Source organism: Gossypium raimondii, chromosome 3 (assembly GCF_025698545.1).
Source record: "Gossypium raimondii isolate GPD5lz chromosome 3, ASM2569854v1, whole genome shotgun sequence".
In the NCBI taxonomy this organism is placed as follows: Eukaryota; Viridiplantae; Streptophyta; class Magnoliopsida; order Malvales; family Malvaceae; genus Gossypium; species Gossypium raimondii.
Genome location: NC_068567.1, coordinates 58,726,959 through 58,743,033, shown reverse-complemented (window position 1 = coordinate 58,743,033; position 16,075 = coordinate 58,726,959). Strand labels below are relative to the sequence as shown.

Here is a 16,075-nt window from a genome sequence, read left to right as displayed (position 1 = left end):
TAATAATAAAAATAAGTGACGCAAAATATCAAAATAGCAGCACTGTTTACTGCATGGGAAATACCAAATTAGAAATAAGGTAAAAAAAATGAGATTCACATATTCATGTACTGTACAACATTGACTCGTCTGATGTTTGTTAAGTTGTAATGAACTGCACTACCACGTGCCAAACATTTACCTCACGCGCCTCGTCACACGCGCTTTCTGCTCTTGTCCTATAAATGCTTCCTTCCCCACGTAAACTCTCCATCTCAAACTCATACCCTTCTCTGAAAACTAATTGAAATCGTCGGCTGTCTCTCATTTCCGTTCGTCTCGGGCTTCCGCCACCGTCGACACCCAAAATGGAGGCTCACCGGCTATCTTCTACTAAACCTGTTCAATCTCTCAAGCCAACGAAAAAGATTCCTTTAGAGGAAGATACCGGTAAAGCCTCCGACGCACTGCCGCTTCCCTTGTACCTAACGAACGCCCTGTTCTTCACCCTCTTCTTCTCGGTGGTTTATTTTCTTCTTTCCCGTTGGCGTGAGAAGATCCGTACCTCCACACCTCTCCATGTCGTCACCTTTTCCGAGATCATCGCCATTCTCTCATTTTTCGCGTCCTTTATTTACCTTTTGGGTTTCTTTGGAATTGACTTCGTTCAATCTTTGGTTTTCCAACCATCGCCTGACGTTTGGATTGCCGAGGACGAGGAAGAGGATGATGAAGTTCTGCTTGCAAAGGAAGAAGCCCGTAAGGTCCCTTGCGGGCAAGCTCTCGATTGTTCGCTTCCACCTCTGCCTCCTGCGGCACCAATCGTGACCATTCAGAAGGTGTTCGATGAAAAGCCTGTGACGGTACTAACGGAGGAAGATGAAGAAATAATTAAATCTGTAGTGGCTGGTACAACCCCTTCGTATTCCTTGGAATCGAAATTGGGTGATTGCAAGAGGGCGGCTGCAATCAGGCGGGAAGCGTTGCAAAGATTAACAGGGAAGTCGTTATCTGGATTGCCCTTGGATGGGTTTGATTACGAGTCGATTTTAGGGCAGTGTTGTGAGATGCCGGTTGGCTACGTGCAAATTCCCGTTGGAATTGCCGGGCCTTTGTTGGTTAATGGAAGAGAGTACTCGGTTCCTATGGCAACCACGGAAGGGTGCTTGGTGGCTAGCACTAATAGGGGCTGTAAGGCTATTCATTTGTCTGGTGGAGCTACAAGTGTTCTATTGAAAGATGGTATGACAAGAGCTCCATGTGTAAGGTTCGGTACTGCGAAAAGGGCAGCTGATTTGAAGTTGTATTTGGAGGACCCTGATAATTTCGAGACCTTGTCTGTTGTTTTCAACAGGTTTGTTTGTGTATTTCTAGAACTCCATATTGATTGATTTAAAATTCAAGCTAATATTGAAAATTTTGGCTTTTTGGTGGTTGCAGATCAAGTAGATTTGGCAGGCTCCAGGGTATCAAATGTGCAATTGCTGGAAAGAATCTGTATATTAGATTCACTTGCAGTACAGGTGATGCTATGGGGATGAACATGGTTTCCAAGGGAGTGCAAAACGTTTTGGATTTCCTTCAAACTGATTTCCCTGACATGGATGTCATTGGCATCTCTGGTGAGTTTCATTTTTTTGTATAGGCTTGCAATTATGTCTTTTTACTGTCCGACATAGGATCACTGATATTTATGAATTTGTGCATATAGGAAACTATTGTTCCGACAAAAAACCGGCTGCGGTAAATTGGATTGAAGGACGAGGCAAATCTGTTGTCTGTGAAGCCACCATTAAGGGTGATGTGGTTAGGAAGGTCTTGAAGACAAGTGTGGAATCTCTCGTTGAGCTTAACATGCTGAAGAACCTTACTGGATCAGCTATGGCTGGAGCTCTGGGTGGATTTAACGCTCACGCCAGTAACATCGTTGCTGCAATCTACATAGCTACCGGCCAAGATCCGGCTCAAAACGTCGAGAGCTCGCATTGCATCACGATGATGGAAGCTGTTAATGATGGCAAGGATCTCCACATCTCTGTCACAATGCCTTCCATCGAGGTAATTGATAGTGTTGCTGTCTGATTATCCAACACAGGGACTTACGTTGCCAAAACAAAATCTGGATATTTATGTTAGTCCCTAATTATCTGTGTTGCTGTATCTTTTAGGTTGGGACTGTTGGTGGTGGAACTCAGCTTGCATCTCAATCAGCCTGTTTGAACTTACTTGGAGTGAAGGGTGCAAGCAAAGAGACACCGGGGGCAAACTCTAGGACGCTAGCAACCATTGTAGCGTCTGCTGTTCTTGCCGGGGAGCTGTCGCTCATGTCTGCAATTTCAGCAGGACAACTAGTTAGGAGCCATATGAAGTACAATAGGTCAAGTAAGGATGTCTCCAAGGCAACGTAATGATAACCTGATAGTTGGGATAAAAGTGGCGATCTCCCATGGTAGAAACATACTAAGGAGACAAATCCCTTTGTAATAAGTTAAAGCACTATGTAAGTTTCTTTATTTATTTTGTATTTTTGTTCTTTGCTTTCTTTTATAATATATATTGAATACAAAGTGAGGCCATGTAGCCTGATAATATTGTAAAATACACTGTTACTTTTTAAGCATTTGAAAGCTACTTCCGGATAATATTGGTCAACAAACGAGAAACAGTCGTTAGTCTCGTGTTTTCTTTTTATGCGATGAAGTTCGTAATTTTGAGAAAATATTATGAATGTTCAAATTTTATTTGTTCAATATTATTTCACAAAATGATTGAATCATTTCAATCTTCTTTTATACAAACCTAACTTCCTCATCTATGTAACCTATTCAACTATTGAGCGATCTAATCTACATATACGAAAACAATATTTATTAAACTCTATTAATACGGTGTTTATACATAAGATAAACTGCACATTTGATTAAAATCACCCAACTTTCGTTAAGAGAATGATGCGACATGTTAATTTAAAGGGTTAATAACTAATTTAGCCCCTGAACTATAACTATAATATCAAATTGATACTTTTAATCTTTTTCTAAAAAATTTAAAGGGTAAATTACTTAGATAGTCACCCAAGACATGCCATAACACAGAAACAACGTCGTGCAGCAGGAAACACAGCAGCTACAACTACTTTTATGGCATTGTTTTGATCAGTGAGCATCACTTGCGGAGCCTATTCCCCCATTGCTATAAACCAAGTTTGCATCAGCCAAAGAAAAGTATAAATTGTTTCATCTACAATCAAAGCCCAACCAAGTAATTTTATATATTTTTTTAATATTTTTTTAGTTTTATGTCTTTTTATAATAAATTATATATATTTTTTCAAGTTTTTAAAATTATAAAATTTTTGAATTTGGACTAAATTGACAAAATGTGTAAACATTGAGTTAAATTTGTTTATTTTTTCAACATAGGACCAAGTAAACAGAATATGTAAAGTGTTAAGGGCTAAATTTGTTATTATACCAATCAAAAGATTGCCACATCAACATTCCGTTCAATGACTAATGTATTTTAACGATGGAGTGACTAAAATGACAATTAATCTAATGGAAATGACTAAATTAACAAAAAAAAATCTGGTAACCAAAATAGGAACGCATTAAAACTTAAGTGACTATTGGAGTAGTTTACCCTTTAAATTTTTAGAATTATTATAAAGAAAAATTTTAAAAGTGTCAATTTGATATTTTAATTATTGTTCAGGGACTAACCGTTAAATTAATGTGCCACATCATCTTCTTAACGAAAGTTAAATGATGAGTGGTTAAAATGTAACATTTCGATAACTTTAATGACAATTATGTAACTTTTGAAAGTTACGTGACTAAAATATAATTTTAATTAAAGATTAGGGACAATTGATGTAATTTACCTAAAGTTTATATAACTATTGCACTAGGTTTTTTTCAAATTTTGATGAAAACTTTGCCTATCTGTAACAAGTATTGTCACTCCTCAATATCCCTTAAAGTAATTTAGTGATACAAATTAGTGAAAAATACACAATTATGGGTAAATTTTTGTTTTGGTCACTTAACTAAAAAATTATAATTTGGTCATTGAACTATTTTAAAATTTTCATTTAAGTCACTGAACTATTCAAGAGTTTTTATTTAAGTCACTAAGTTATTAAGTTTTTTTTTTTAAGTTCCACCAGCGAGTTTCAAGCAACAATTCGAGGATCAGTATGTGGATCAATATCCATTGACGAGTAAAAGAACATACTTTAGATCCAGATCAATGTGATGATCAATGTAAGAGATCGGAGGGAAAAGTTGTTTAAATTTTGGTTTTTTAGATTTGTAACATCCAAAATTGTTTCATAAAAAAAAAACTCAACTGTAGAAGAAAATGAGAAAGAGAGCTTTCGATTAGCGCAAGCAATGCGAATTGAGAAAACCATGTAGCATCGATTTTAACAGTCTAATGACTTAAATGAGAACTTTTAAGTAGTTCAATGACCAAAATAAAAATGTATTAATAATTTATTGACTAATGGTGTAGCTTACACTACAAATTAAAGTATTTTCTTTGGTTATATAAATTGGTACGTTAGACATTTTGCATGACTTAGATCAACATGTAAATCAAATCATTATTTATAAAAAGTTAGTATTTAAATAATTAATTTAATTAACGTTTGTTATTATTGTGAATTTCAGTGTGCTGAAGCACATTTAAAAATAAAAAAATATATTTAAATTTAATTATAAAATATATATTAATATAACCTTTTGGGCTAACAGATCAATCAAAGCCCATCATCCTAAATAATGCTTAGGCAAGAGCTTTAGGAAAATTTTGTGTGCTATCCGACCCAACACATAGGCACTTCGGTGCAACCAAATGATTCTATCGTTTATTTAAAATAAAAAGTACATTTTTATATAAACTTGATGAGATTTTTAATTTTCACAAATAAATCAAAATATGAATTTTGTTACATTATTTTAATATATTTCATTTTAGTAAAATTATAACATTTTATTAAATTCATAAATAAAAATTTTAAAATTTATTAATAATATATCAAATAATTTATTTTTGAAATTATTTGCCTATAGGTGAGAGAAAATTATCACAAAATTTATTAGCCTTTATTCATGTTTGAGCTCTTGAATTTTATATATATATATATATATATATATATTTGTTTTGGTATTTAAAATTTTTATTCATTTAGCATCTAAAGATATATTTAGCTCACCAGTTTAGCCCAAATTTATTTTAAAAAAACAAAACACAAACCAAACATATTATAAATCAATATGGTCCACACACAACTAAATTTAAATCAAAATAGATTTAAAAGAACCCATGCATAATTTATACCAAAACATCATTCAAGATAATAATTTAATTTAACAACTTTTTTATAGGAAAATAAATTTTAAAATTTGCTACTTTTTATTATTTGATTTTTCTTCAAACTAGATTAATATAAAAAACATGGACTCCTAACTACACCTATACTTAAAATTTTTTTATAATATTGTATTGATTCGATTTTTTCAATGTCGGAAAAGTTAATTGTGGGATCAAATTTATTAAATCGAGTTGTTCAAAATTTTGATCGAGCAATTACAAAGCGAGTGTGAGATTAAAAAAATAAAAGATAAATTAGAAATAAAATTATTTAGTAATTAAATTATATAAACTATTAAGTACTATAGTACAGAGACTACATTAGAAGATTAGCAATTAGTTTTTTTATACAATATTAGGGGTAGAGGAAGGGGGTAACACGGTTTGAACCTGTGCTGAACAAGTGATCTGACGTAATTTGATATGTCAAATTAGGCTTTCCATTACACTCGAGGAGCTTATTCTCAAGCAATATAAGTGTATTTTCTTTACTTTTGTCGATTTTTAGTTTTTGTTATTAATTAATAATTTTTATTAGTTTTATGCCATATTAAGACCCAAATGGCGCCATGGGGGACCTAGTGATATGATTGAGTTGGTGTAGGAAGTTGATAATGGCCCAAACTCGAGGAAATTATCATTTAGAACGGGGTATCACGACATTGAGGTCATGAAAGTTGTAATACCCCTAACAATGCTGAAGTGAAAAAACTTAAGGTCAACTCCAGTGATATAGCGATACCAAAGATGGGTATCATGACACCGAGACCTCCAAGACTCTCAATTTCAATATTGTTTTGGGTATCGTGACATTGGAACTTGCCTCACGAGGAGAAAATTGATTGCATAGGTAAATGTCACTTAAATACCCTGAGGGTGAATAAATGAAATGGTATAAAGTTACGGGATGATTGTTGCTCGATATGAAATTGGGTAATGAAATACTAGAATGCCATCTTAGGGCTAGTTCTTCATTGCTTTTAAAAAGTGCTGTGGAAAAGTGCTTTTGAGGAGTGCTTTTGAAAAGTTTGGCTTAAAATTTGAGTGTTTAGTATTACTGTCAAAAAGTGCTTTTGAGAAATAAAATGTCCATTTTAGACATGTTATTATCAAGTAACAAATATGCATTTAAATAATATTTAAATTAGTTAATATTATTATATTTTAGTAAGAATATAAAAAAATTATTATAGCTTATTGTTAATATTTTAATATATGAAATATAAATTTTAAATATTTTAAGCAATAAATATTAATTATTTATAAAATTTAATTAGAATATATAAACTATATTTTAAATATTTAAATATAACCATTAAATATTTGTAATTAGTATTTTAAGAAATATTTTTATTTTAATTAATAATTTTAACACATTTGTAATTAAGCACCAAGAAAAAAAGGAAAATACTATGTTATTGGAGGGTGAAAAGTAATTAAGCACAAAAGTGCTTTTGGGAGAGTAAAGCTAAAATTTTTAGCTTCTCATTTTCAGCTCCTTTTCGAAAAAGCTAAAATTTCAAAAAAAGACTTGTTCTTCATGCTTTTTCTTTCAAAAGTACTTTTGGAGTCAGAAGTGCTTTTGTTAAGCAATGAAGAACTGGCCCTTAGTATTATGATATTGAATCTATTAAATAAAATGTTTATTTAGTATATTAAATTGCTTAATGTTTTATATTTGAATTCAGATTATGTTAGCACCATTAAGTATTTAATACTCAACGTATAGTTGTGTTTGTTTTTATGCGCAGATCTCAAACAGGTTTTTAGTAGATCAAAATTGTAAAGCATTTAAGGTCAGTAATTCAGCTCGAGTTAAATATTGTTTTGGTCAATATGGTATGCTTTGGTTAGCTATGGACCTATAAGGTTTCTTTTGTTGAGTTTTAATGCTTGAGTAATGAATGAGTTTGCATGGTTTTAAGTATTAAGCCATTTATTTAACTACATTAGGTTGAGGTGACTTGATGTTAAATTGTTTGGATATTTGGTTATATATTTGTTTGTTAAATTGATGCATATGAAATTGTGTAAAGTTTGTTTAAGTTAGGTACGAATTGATTTGTGATTGAATGCATTTAAATGTTCATTTTAGACCATATTATATTAGTGTCTCGAGACATGAATGTCATGTCTCGAAACCCCCTATAAAATTTGGATAAATGAGTTTGGATTCGAATCCCAACTCTATATTTGATCCTATACAACTCCTAAATACTTTAAACTAGATCAATTGACATTCATTAAACATGTACACATGATTTAATTGAAATTATACGTGATTTATTTGTTTGAATGTATGTTACTTAGTAAAATGATATCAAGTTAGTTTGAGTTACCCTGACAACATAATGTGAAGTCGCGCATTTGGATTAGACAATTGAATCGCATGTAAGGTGTCTCAAAATTATAATATTAATACTTTCGCTTTTTACTATTTTTATGCGACGTACTTAAATGAAATAATTAAAATGTAATATTTAATGATTAAATCTTTGCCCACAGAATATTTATTTGCAAGTATTTTATCACTCGGTTCAATTGTTAAATTAAAAAAATTAAAATTTTAATTAAACTAAAAGTAATTTAATATTTAAAATAAAATAAAATAAATTTCTACCGCATGTTGGTCATATATTGATTATTTTGTTACCTAAAAAGAAGAAGAAGCTAACATGTGTTATTAGTCCCTGTACTTGTAATTAATTTGAGATTGGGTTCTTGTACTTTAAAAGTTAAAATTTCAGTCCTCCCTTTTCAATTTAAAAATTCTAATTTGGTTATTATTATCGTTGGCGTTTCTATCAAAATTTGTCAATTTAACATGTTTATTTTCTATTAATCATCTCGCCACATTATATGAGGTCAACCTAATCAAATTTTAATGACAAATTTTATATTATTTTTATGCACTCAACAATTGTTCTATTAAAGTTTATGTTTTATCTCATTAGGCCAAGTGAGAGAATGTAAGATTTTTATCCCAATTATGTGGACCCAATAACTCTAAAATCATGGGGCCTAAAAGTTTTACTTTAATAGAAATTAAATTTTATCATTTCGTTGGGTTACTTGATCAGATTAAAAGTTTATCATTATAAATTAATCCCACTTTACTTATTAGAGTTGCACACAAAACACATAAATTTTTTTTCCTTATTTGTGTAGTTAAGGGAAAAAGGTTAAGAGGGAGAAATCAATTTATCGGGTGTTCTTCTTCATAAAATCTAATGACCAATTTCAATTCCGCATCAGATATTTTTAAACTTATGATAATCATATTATTCTAAAGATACTAAAATAATTGTTTGTGCAATACTAAGGTTTTGGTTTGTATAATGTTAAGATCGAAAGACTTTACAAGGCCATCAATAACCACCTAAAGTGTCAATTATCAACATGTGTCATTTGGTAAAAACTTAACTTACCTAGAAGTGCATGTTTCCTTTTCGAGGATTATGTTATTTTATAAATATTAGAGTACAAATATGTGTTTAAAAATAACAAATAATAAATAATGAAACACATGATTTGAAACTAATTAAGCATAATAACACATGAAATATGTACGGTATTAAAATAAAGTGTGTATAATAAAATAAAAATATATAAAAATATCAAAATAAAAGGTTTTAGTTGAGTGATAAATTAAATATTTTTCTAACCCAATTAGTTTGGATTCAAATACCACCATACACATATTTTTATTTACTTTTAAAAATAAAAGGCAAAAATACCTTGAATAATACAACTTATTTTAATTACGAAAGAACATTTCAATAATTTTCCTAGTAAATTTGGTGACCCGGTTGAGAGTGACGCTAACCCAATCAAGAACTTAAATAATAATATAAATACACATATATATTATATAAAATTAAGGTATTTATAAGTTGAACCGACTTAAATTAAATCGATTCATCTATCTATGATATCAATATCATATACAACTATTTAATCTGTAATCACTGAATTTTATCCGGGAATAACTTTCGTTAAAAAAATTTAAATTAAAAATTTTTTAATTTTTTTTGCATTTTGACCCCTAAACTTTTCTAAAATTGTATTTTAACCCCTAAAATTTCTCAAAATTACAGTTCAACCCCTAAACTTTTCTAAATTACATTTTGACCCTAAACTTTCTTAACATTACATTTGGACCCTTGAACTTTCTCAAAATTACGTTTCGGCCCCAAAAGTTTTGCTGCCACTACATTTTGGTCCCTCTGGCTGCCACTGACACAAGTTGCACCTGCAACGCGCGGCGGCCGACCTAAGCCCTCCCTAGCCCACCTGCAACCTGCAAAAAAAGAAGAGAACATCAAAATAAAATGGGTTTTAAAACCCCCAAAGCAAGGAAGAAAAAGGGGGAAGCAAGGAAGCAAAGGAAAAAAAAAACAAATTTTGAGCAAAAAAAAAGGAGAGCAAAAACAACAGCAAAAAGGGGCACCACCGCCGTCGTGCCCGCGCCACCGCATCCGCCACCGCACTCGCGCCGCCCCGATACCTAGCAAGACAACCAAGAGGCAAGAAAAAAAGAAAAAAAAGCAAAGCAAGCAAAAAGAAAAAAAAAAGAAAGAAAAAGAGAAAAAAGGGGAAAGGGAAGACCACCGTGAGCGCCACCGTCGGCCGTCGGTGGGAAGTAGGTCGCCGTCGACGAAAGCAACCCGAAGGGGGGCCTGATCGGGGAAGAAAGAAAGGAAGAAAAAGAGAAAGAAAGAAGAAGAAAGAAAGAAGAAAAGAGGAAGAAGAAAGAAGAAAAAAAGAAAAAAAAAATTATTTTAAATCGGGCCGACCCGACCCGCAAAATTGACTCGACCCACAGCACCCAACAACCCAACAGCAGTAGCAGGCCAGCCCCAAAAAAAAAAAACCAAAACAGAAAAAGAAGCAGCAGAAAAAAGAAAGAAAGAAAGAAGCAGAAAAAAGAAGAAGAAAGAAGCAGCCCAAATGCAGGCCCAGCGCAGCAGCAGGCCCAGCAGGCCCCCAGGCCCAGTGCAGCAGCAGCCCCCAGGCCTAGCAGCAGCCCAACAGGCCAGCCCAGTCAAGAAAAAAAAAAGAAAAAGAGAGGAAAAAAGAAGATAAAAGAAGAAAAAAAGAAAAAACGGGTTTTAATTTGTGTAACCCGTTCGGCGAAGCTCGTATTTCAGACATTTTCGGTAATTTTATTTATTTCATTTTTAATTTAATGCATGTATTTTTATGTCATTTCGTTTTAATATTATTGGTATTTTTATGCACTTTTATATTTTTTGTATTTATGTTTTTAATTTAATTTAATTTAATTTAATTTTAATAAATAAGGCAACGAATCGATTTAACATTAAATCGATGATTTCATCGCTATATTGGGTGAATATCACCGGTTTATGTTAAATACGATACGTCCTTTTAAAAATTGTAAATATTCAAAAAATTTCGTGTTTTCGAAAAAATTCCGCGTTTAAAAATTTTCGTGTTTTTAAAATTTTCGTGTTTCAAAAATCCTCGTGTTTTCAAAAATCCCGGTGTTTCAAAAATTTTCGTGTTCTCAAAAATTCCGATGATCAAAAAAATTTATTTTTTTCGTGTTTTCTAAAAAATTCTCGTGTTTCAAAAATTTTCGCGTTTCAAAAAAATATTGTTTTCAAAAATTTGTCGTGTTTTCAAAAATATTCGTGTTTTTAAGAATTTTCGTGTCTCTAAAATTCTCGTGTTTTAAAAAAATCGTATTTTCAAAAAATTGTTTCAAAAATCTTCGTGTTTAAAAAAAATTTTGTATTTTGATCGGATCGCGATTAACTATTAAATTGAACTTGTATTTTTGAAAAGCAAGACAACGCGCGTTTAACGAGATACCAATTTTGGGCGTCGCGAGGGTGCTAATACCTTCTTCGCTCGTAACCGACTCTCGAACCCTAATTTTCTCTGGATTTTCACGTAGACCTAAAATTACCTCTTTTTTAGAAAAATTAAAAAAAATAAATTTTTCTTCTAAAAGAGAATTTATTAGGTGTCCGATCACACCTAAGAAAAAAGATCAGTGGCGACCCCTTTCTCGAATAAAATTCAAACTGTGCTTTCAAATTTTCAATAATCACTTCGACTAGCGCCCGTGCCCAAATTTTTAGGTCGCTACAGCTGGCGACTCCACTGGGGGCTTTTTGAGAGTCGAGTCTGGTGTTAAACGCGTGTTGTCAAAATTTTTAAAATTTCTTGTTCAATTTAATTTTTAATCGTGATCCTTGAATTTTATTTTGAAAAATCATGCATCCGCATCCGGTTTTGAAATTAATATTTTTCTAACCTGTTTTATTTTCGTGTTTGTTTTCAGCTTTAAGTTTTACGGTTTTAGTTTGTTTTTTTAGTAAAAATAAAAATAAAAAGGTTTGTGAGTTTCTCCCCACACATCGTGCACTTGCATTCTTGCATAACATGAGCTCTCTACCCGGGCTCCGTCCGTTTAAGTGGAAGTAAACGCTACGCCTTCGTGAGTTAACTCGTCCCTCCGCACAGGCTAGTAATTACTTCCGGGTTACATATGACTTATGCTTTCGTGAGTTAACTTGTCCCTCCGCATAGGCATAAGTAAATGTAATCCCTCGAATTGAACTCGCAAGCCCATGACGGCTGATAACCGAGGCTCCATACTAACCTTAGTAGGTGACAGTATGGACAATTCGAGTACCTTTCTAGAACCAAAACCACATATAGTGAACCGTACGAGCCACCCAATTAGAGCCATGCCGAACCTCTGTCCGTTTGATAGTTACCAAAATAAGTACACGGGAGAAACGCCTCTTACCTTTTATTTCTTTTACATTTACACTTATTTGCAAATGAATTGGGTCTATTTAATAAATTGGGTCGGGTAGATTGTCTGATGGTATGTGGGGTAGGTTTTTGTAAAGCATGTTGGGGCAAAAAAAAATGTGGGTCTGTTCCACCAAATTGCTGATTGACTAGCTTAATTTGTTAAATTTTCCATAGTATTTATTTTTTATTTTCCTTCTGTTTATATCTGTTGTGATCTCTAACCAATGTTATTTGTTCTTCATTTTATTTTTCATCATGCATCGTAGATATCTCATTAGGAAGGTGTTGATTAGAGATTGGTTGCCAAAAACGGGTTTCTGATGAAGGAGTCAAATTACACAGGTAATCAAGAAAAATGTCGTAGTCAGAGACTGGTCTTTGAGGGCCGAGAAAGTAAAAGGGACAATTTAAAGGAAAGATATATCTCTGATCTTTCCGAGAAGACGACTTCGAATGCTCGTCAGAATAACCCTGAAGATTTGACTAGGATTTGGAAACAGTGAAACTCAAGAACTAGGGTCATCTTCGTTGGCAAAATATTTTGTAATTGACTCTTTTGATAAATGAAATGCCAAAATATGGGGCTATCTTGAAATCAACACCATTTTTTTTGCATATTTACGCATGACTAGCATCCATTGGTCATTCATTCATTCATTCATTGCATGTACATATCACCCTAATCATTCACTAAGGCCAGAACCGCAAAATCCACAGTTGTGATACTACAAGTCTGGAATCACGTCATTCTTATAGAACACATTTAAGGGCTAGGGCTATGAATGTTGAATTCAATGAGAGTGATACAATTGAGGATGTTTCAATGATACACCCCTGTCTTCCAAGATATGTTTTGAACAATTGGACTGCTGTGGACCTTCTTGTAGTTTCTAAGTCCTCTCCAGAGTAATGCCCAATGTTACTTCTCCATTTATTTTGTGTGCCCCTAAATAGTGGGATTCCTTTTGTAAGAGCTTGTGTTTGCTCTTTATCATTTCAATGAACATTAATGAAGATGCATTTTGTCATGATCTTTTTATTTCTATCAGTTTCATAATTACCCTCATCGCTTCATATCCTTTCTCTCCATATATCTCATTCCATAACATTGTGTTTGTTGATTCCAATACTTTGATGCTCTCTTATAGCAGTCTTTTCTATCCGCCTTTCAAGTGCTCAGATATCCATGGCATGAACAATCCCGTTACAAGTCCTGAAATCGATTTTGAGAAGGCTGTTTGTTTAGAAGAATTTGAAGCCGAGGAAGATGCTAAAAATTGTGTCTTGCCTCCTGACTTATTGAGAATGGTTGAACAAGAAAAGAAACAGATTCTACCCCATCAAGAATCTGTTGAGACAGTGAACTTGGGAAGTGAAGAAAAGAAACAAGAAGTGAATATTGATATTTCCATTTCAGATAACACCAAACAGAATTTGATCGCCTTGCTCCGTGAGTACAAAGATGTATTCGCCTGGTCGTATCAGGACATGCCAGGGTTGAATGAGGATGTAGTGGTTCATAAGCTCCCACTGAAACCAGAATGCAAGCCCGTTCGGCAGAAATTAAGAAGGATGAGACCCGAAATGCTGTTAAAGATAAAAGAAGAAGTCAAGAAACAAATTGATGCTGGCTTCCTACAAGTCTCTAAATATCCAAAATGGGTAGCTAATATAGTCCCAGTGCCGAAGAAAGATGGCAAGTTGCGAATGTGCGTGGATTATCGTGATCTGAATCAAGCAAGCCCTAAGGATAACTTTCATTTACCACACATCGACACTTTGGTGGATAATACGGCAAAACATTCTCTGTTTTCTTTCATGGATGGCTTCTCAGGTTATAATCAGATAAAGATGGCTCCCGAGGACATGGAGAAAACTACATTCATAACATTGTGGGGGACCTTTTGCTGCAAGGTAATGCCGTTCGGATTAAAGAATGATGGGGCAACATATCAGAGAGCCATGGTGACGTTATTTCATGATATGATGCACAAAGAAATAGAAGTTTACGTCGATGATATGATTGTCAAGTCCCGGGGAGAAAAAGAGCATGTTGGGAATCTCAAGAAGCTGTTCGAAAGGTTAATAAAGTTCCAGTTGAAACTTAACCCAGCCAAATGTACGTTTGGGGCTACCTCGGGAAAACTGTCAGGTTTTATTGTCAGTGAGAGAGGTATCGAAGTTGATCAAGATAATATGAAAGCTATACAAGAACTGCCACCTCCGCGTACACAAAAGGAAGTCAGAGGATTTTTAGGAAGGTTGAATTACATTGCTCGATTCGTTGCCCAACTTACCAATCAGTGTGATCCAATTTTTTGACTTCTTCAAAAACATAATCCGGGAGAATGGAACGAGGAATGTCAAGTGGCTTTCGACAAGATAAAACAGTATCTATCTAATCCTCCGGTACTAGTACCGCCAACCCCTGGAAAACCCTTAATATTGTACCAGACCGTGTTTGAGAATTCAATGGGTTGCGTACTGGGACAACATGATGAGTCGGGGAAAAGAGAAAAAGTGATTTACTACCTCAACAAAATGTTCACAGAATATGAGGTAAAGTACCCTTCAATTGAGAAGTTTTGTCGCGCATTGATTTGAACGGTTCGAAGGCTCAGACAATACATGTTATATCATACGACGTGGTTAATTTCAAAACTGGATCCAATAAAGTACATGATGGAGTCACCTGCACTCTCAGGAAGAATAGCACGATGGCAGATCTTACTGACTGAGTATGACATCGTGTATATGAGCCAAAAATCGATAAAGGGAAGTGCGATAGCTGACTTCTTGGCAAGTCGAACAGCGGAAGAATACGAGCCTTTGAGATTTGATTTCCCAGATGAAGACTTGATTTGCATTTCAGAAAAAGAGGGTGAGTCATCAAGAGAGAAATCATGGAAAATGAGCTTTGATGGTGCATCAAATGTATTGGGGCATGGGATTGGAGCAGTCTTAGTATCGCCGGAGGGAGATCATTACCCGCTCACTGCCAGATTGAACTTCTTCTGTACCAATAATATAGCGGAATATGAAGCTTGCATCATAGGGCTTCGTGCAGCTATCGAGAGGAAAATCAAAATCTTAGAAGTGCACGGGGACTCAGCATTAGTCATTTATCAAATTCGTGGGGATTGGGAAGTGAGAGATCCAAAATTAGTCAAGTACCACGATCTTGTTGCGAAATTGGTCAAAGAATTCAAAGAAGTGACTTTTAACTACTTTCCACGAGAGGAGAACCAATTGGCTGATGCCCTAGCCACCTTGGCTTCGATGTTCAAAGCAAACAGAGAAACTGAGATAATGCCCATCCAAATGAGTATATATGAGACCCTCGAACACTGTTTTAGTATTGAGGAGGAGTCAGATGGACGACCATGGTTCCATGATATCTTGGAGTATATCAAGAATCAAAGGTACCCCGAGCAGGCAAACGAGAATGACAACAGAACAATCAGAATAATAACGGTTGGATTTATTCTTGATGGGGATATTCTATACAAAAAAGGAAAAGATCAAGTGCTCATTAGGTGCGTGGACGCTGTTGAAGCTAGAAAGATACTTGAAGAGGTTCATGAAGAAATTTTTGGAATGCATGCCAGTGGTTTCACTATGGCCAGGCAGATTATGAGACTTGGTTATTACTGACTGACGATGGAAAGCGATTGCATTGGCTAAACACGAAAGTGCCACAAATGTCAAATTTATGGTGATAAAATTCATGCAGCTCCATCGCCCCTTCATGTCATTACTTCTCCGTGGCCTTTTTCTATGTGGGGCATGGATGTTATATGGCCAATTTCCCCGAAAGCTTCCAATGGACATCGATTCATCTTTGTGGTTATAGACTACATCACAAAATGGGTAGAAGCCACTTCATTTGCTAATGTGACAAAGGCTGCGGTCTGTAGGTTCTTAA

General features: G+C 34.1%; 2 protein-coding genes across 2 annotated transcripts; both read left to right on the top strand.

Annotated features, from left to right (window-relative positions):
- Nucleotides 1–245: 245 nt before the first annotated feature.
- LOC105795022 (3-hydroxy-3-methylglutaryl-coenzyme A reductase 1) lies at nucleotides 246–2,621 on the top strand. Its single transcript, XM_012624453.2, has 4 exons — nucleotides 246–1,333; nucleotides 1,420–1,601; nucleotides 1,691–2,037; nucleotides 2,148–2,621. The coding sequence occupies exons 1-4, from the start codon at nucleotides 348–350 to the stop codon at nucleotides 2,385–2,387; spliced, it is 1,755 nt and encodes a 584-aa protein (XP_012479907.1). The 5' UTR covers nucleotides 246–347; the 3' UTR covers nucleotides 2,388–2,621.
- Nucleotides 2,622–14,832: 12,211 nt separating this feature from the next.
- LOC128039994 (uncharacterized) lies at nucleotides 14,833–15,804 on the top strand. The gene has a single exon (XM_052628954.1). The coding sequence runs from the start codon at nucleotides 14,833–14,835 to the stop codon at nucleotides 15,802–15,804; it is 972 nt and encodes a 323-aa protein (XP_052484914.1).
- The last annotated feature ends 271 nt before the right edge of the window (nucleotides 15,805–16,075 follow it).

Excerpts from the sequence above, each read along its gene's own strand:
- LOC105795022 (XM_012624453.2), top strand. The coding sequence starts at position 348 with ATGGAGGCTCACCGGCTATCTTCTACTAAACCTGTTCAATCTCTCAAG. Across the intron at positions 1,334-1,419 it reads TTGTCTGTTGTTTTCAACAG|ATCAAGTAGATTTGGCAGGC; the intron begins GTTTGTTTGTGT and ends TGGTGGTTGCAG. Across the intron at positions 1,602-1,690 it reads GGATGTCATTGGCATCTCTG|GAAACTATTGTTCCGACAAA; the intron begins GTGAGTTTCATT and ends TTGTGCATATAG.
- LOC128039994 (XM_052628954.1), top strand. The coding sequence starts at position 14,833 with ATGGAGTCACCTGCACTCTCAGGAAGAATAGCACGATGGCAGATCTTA.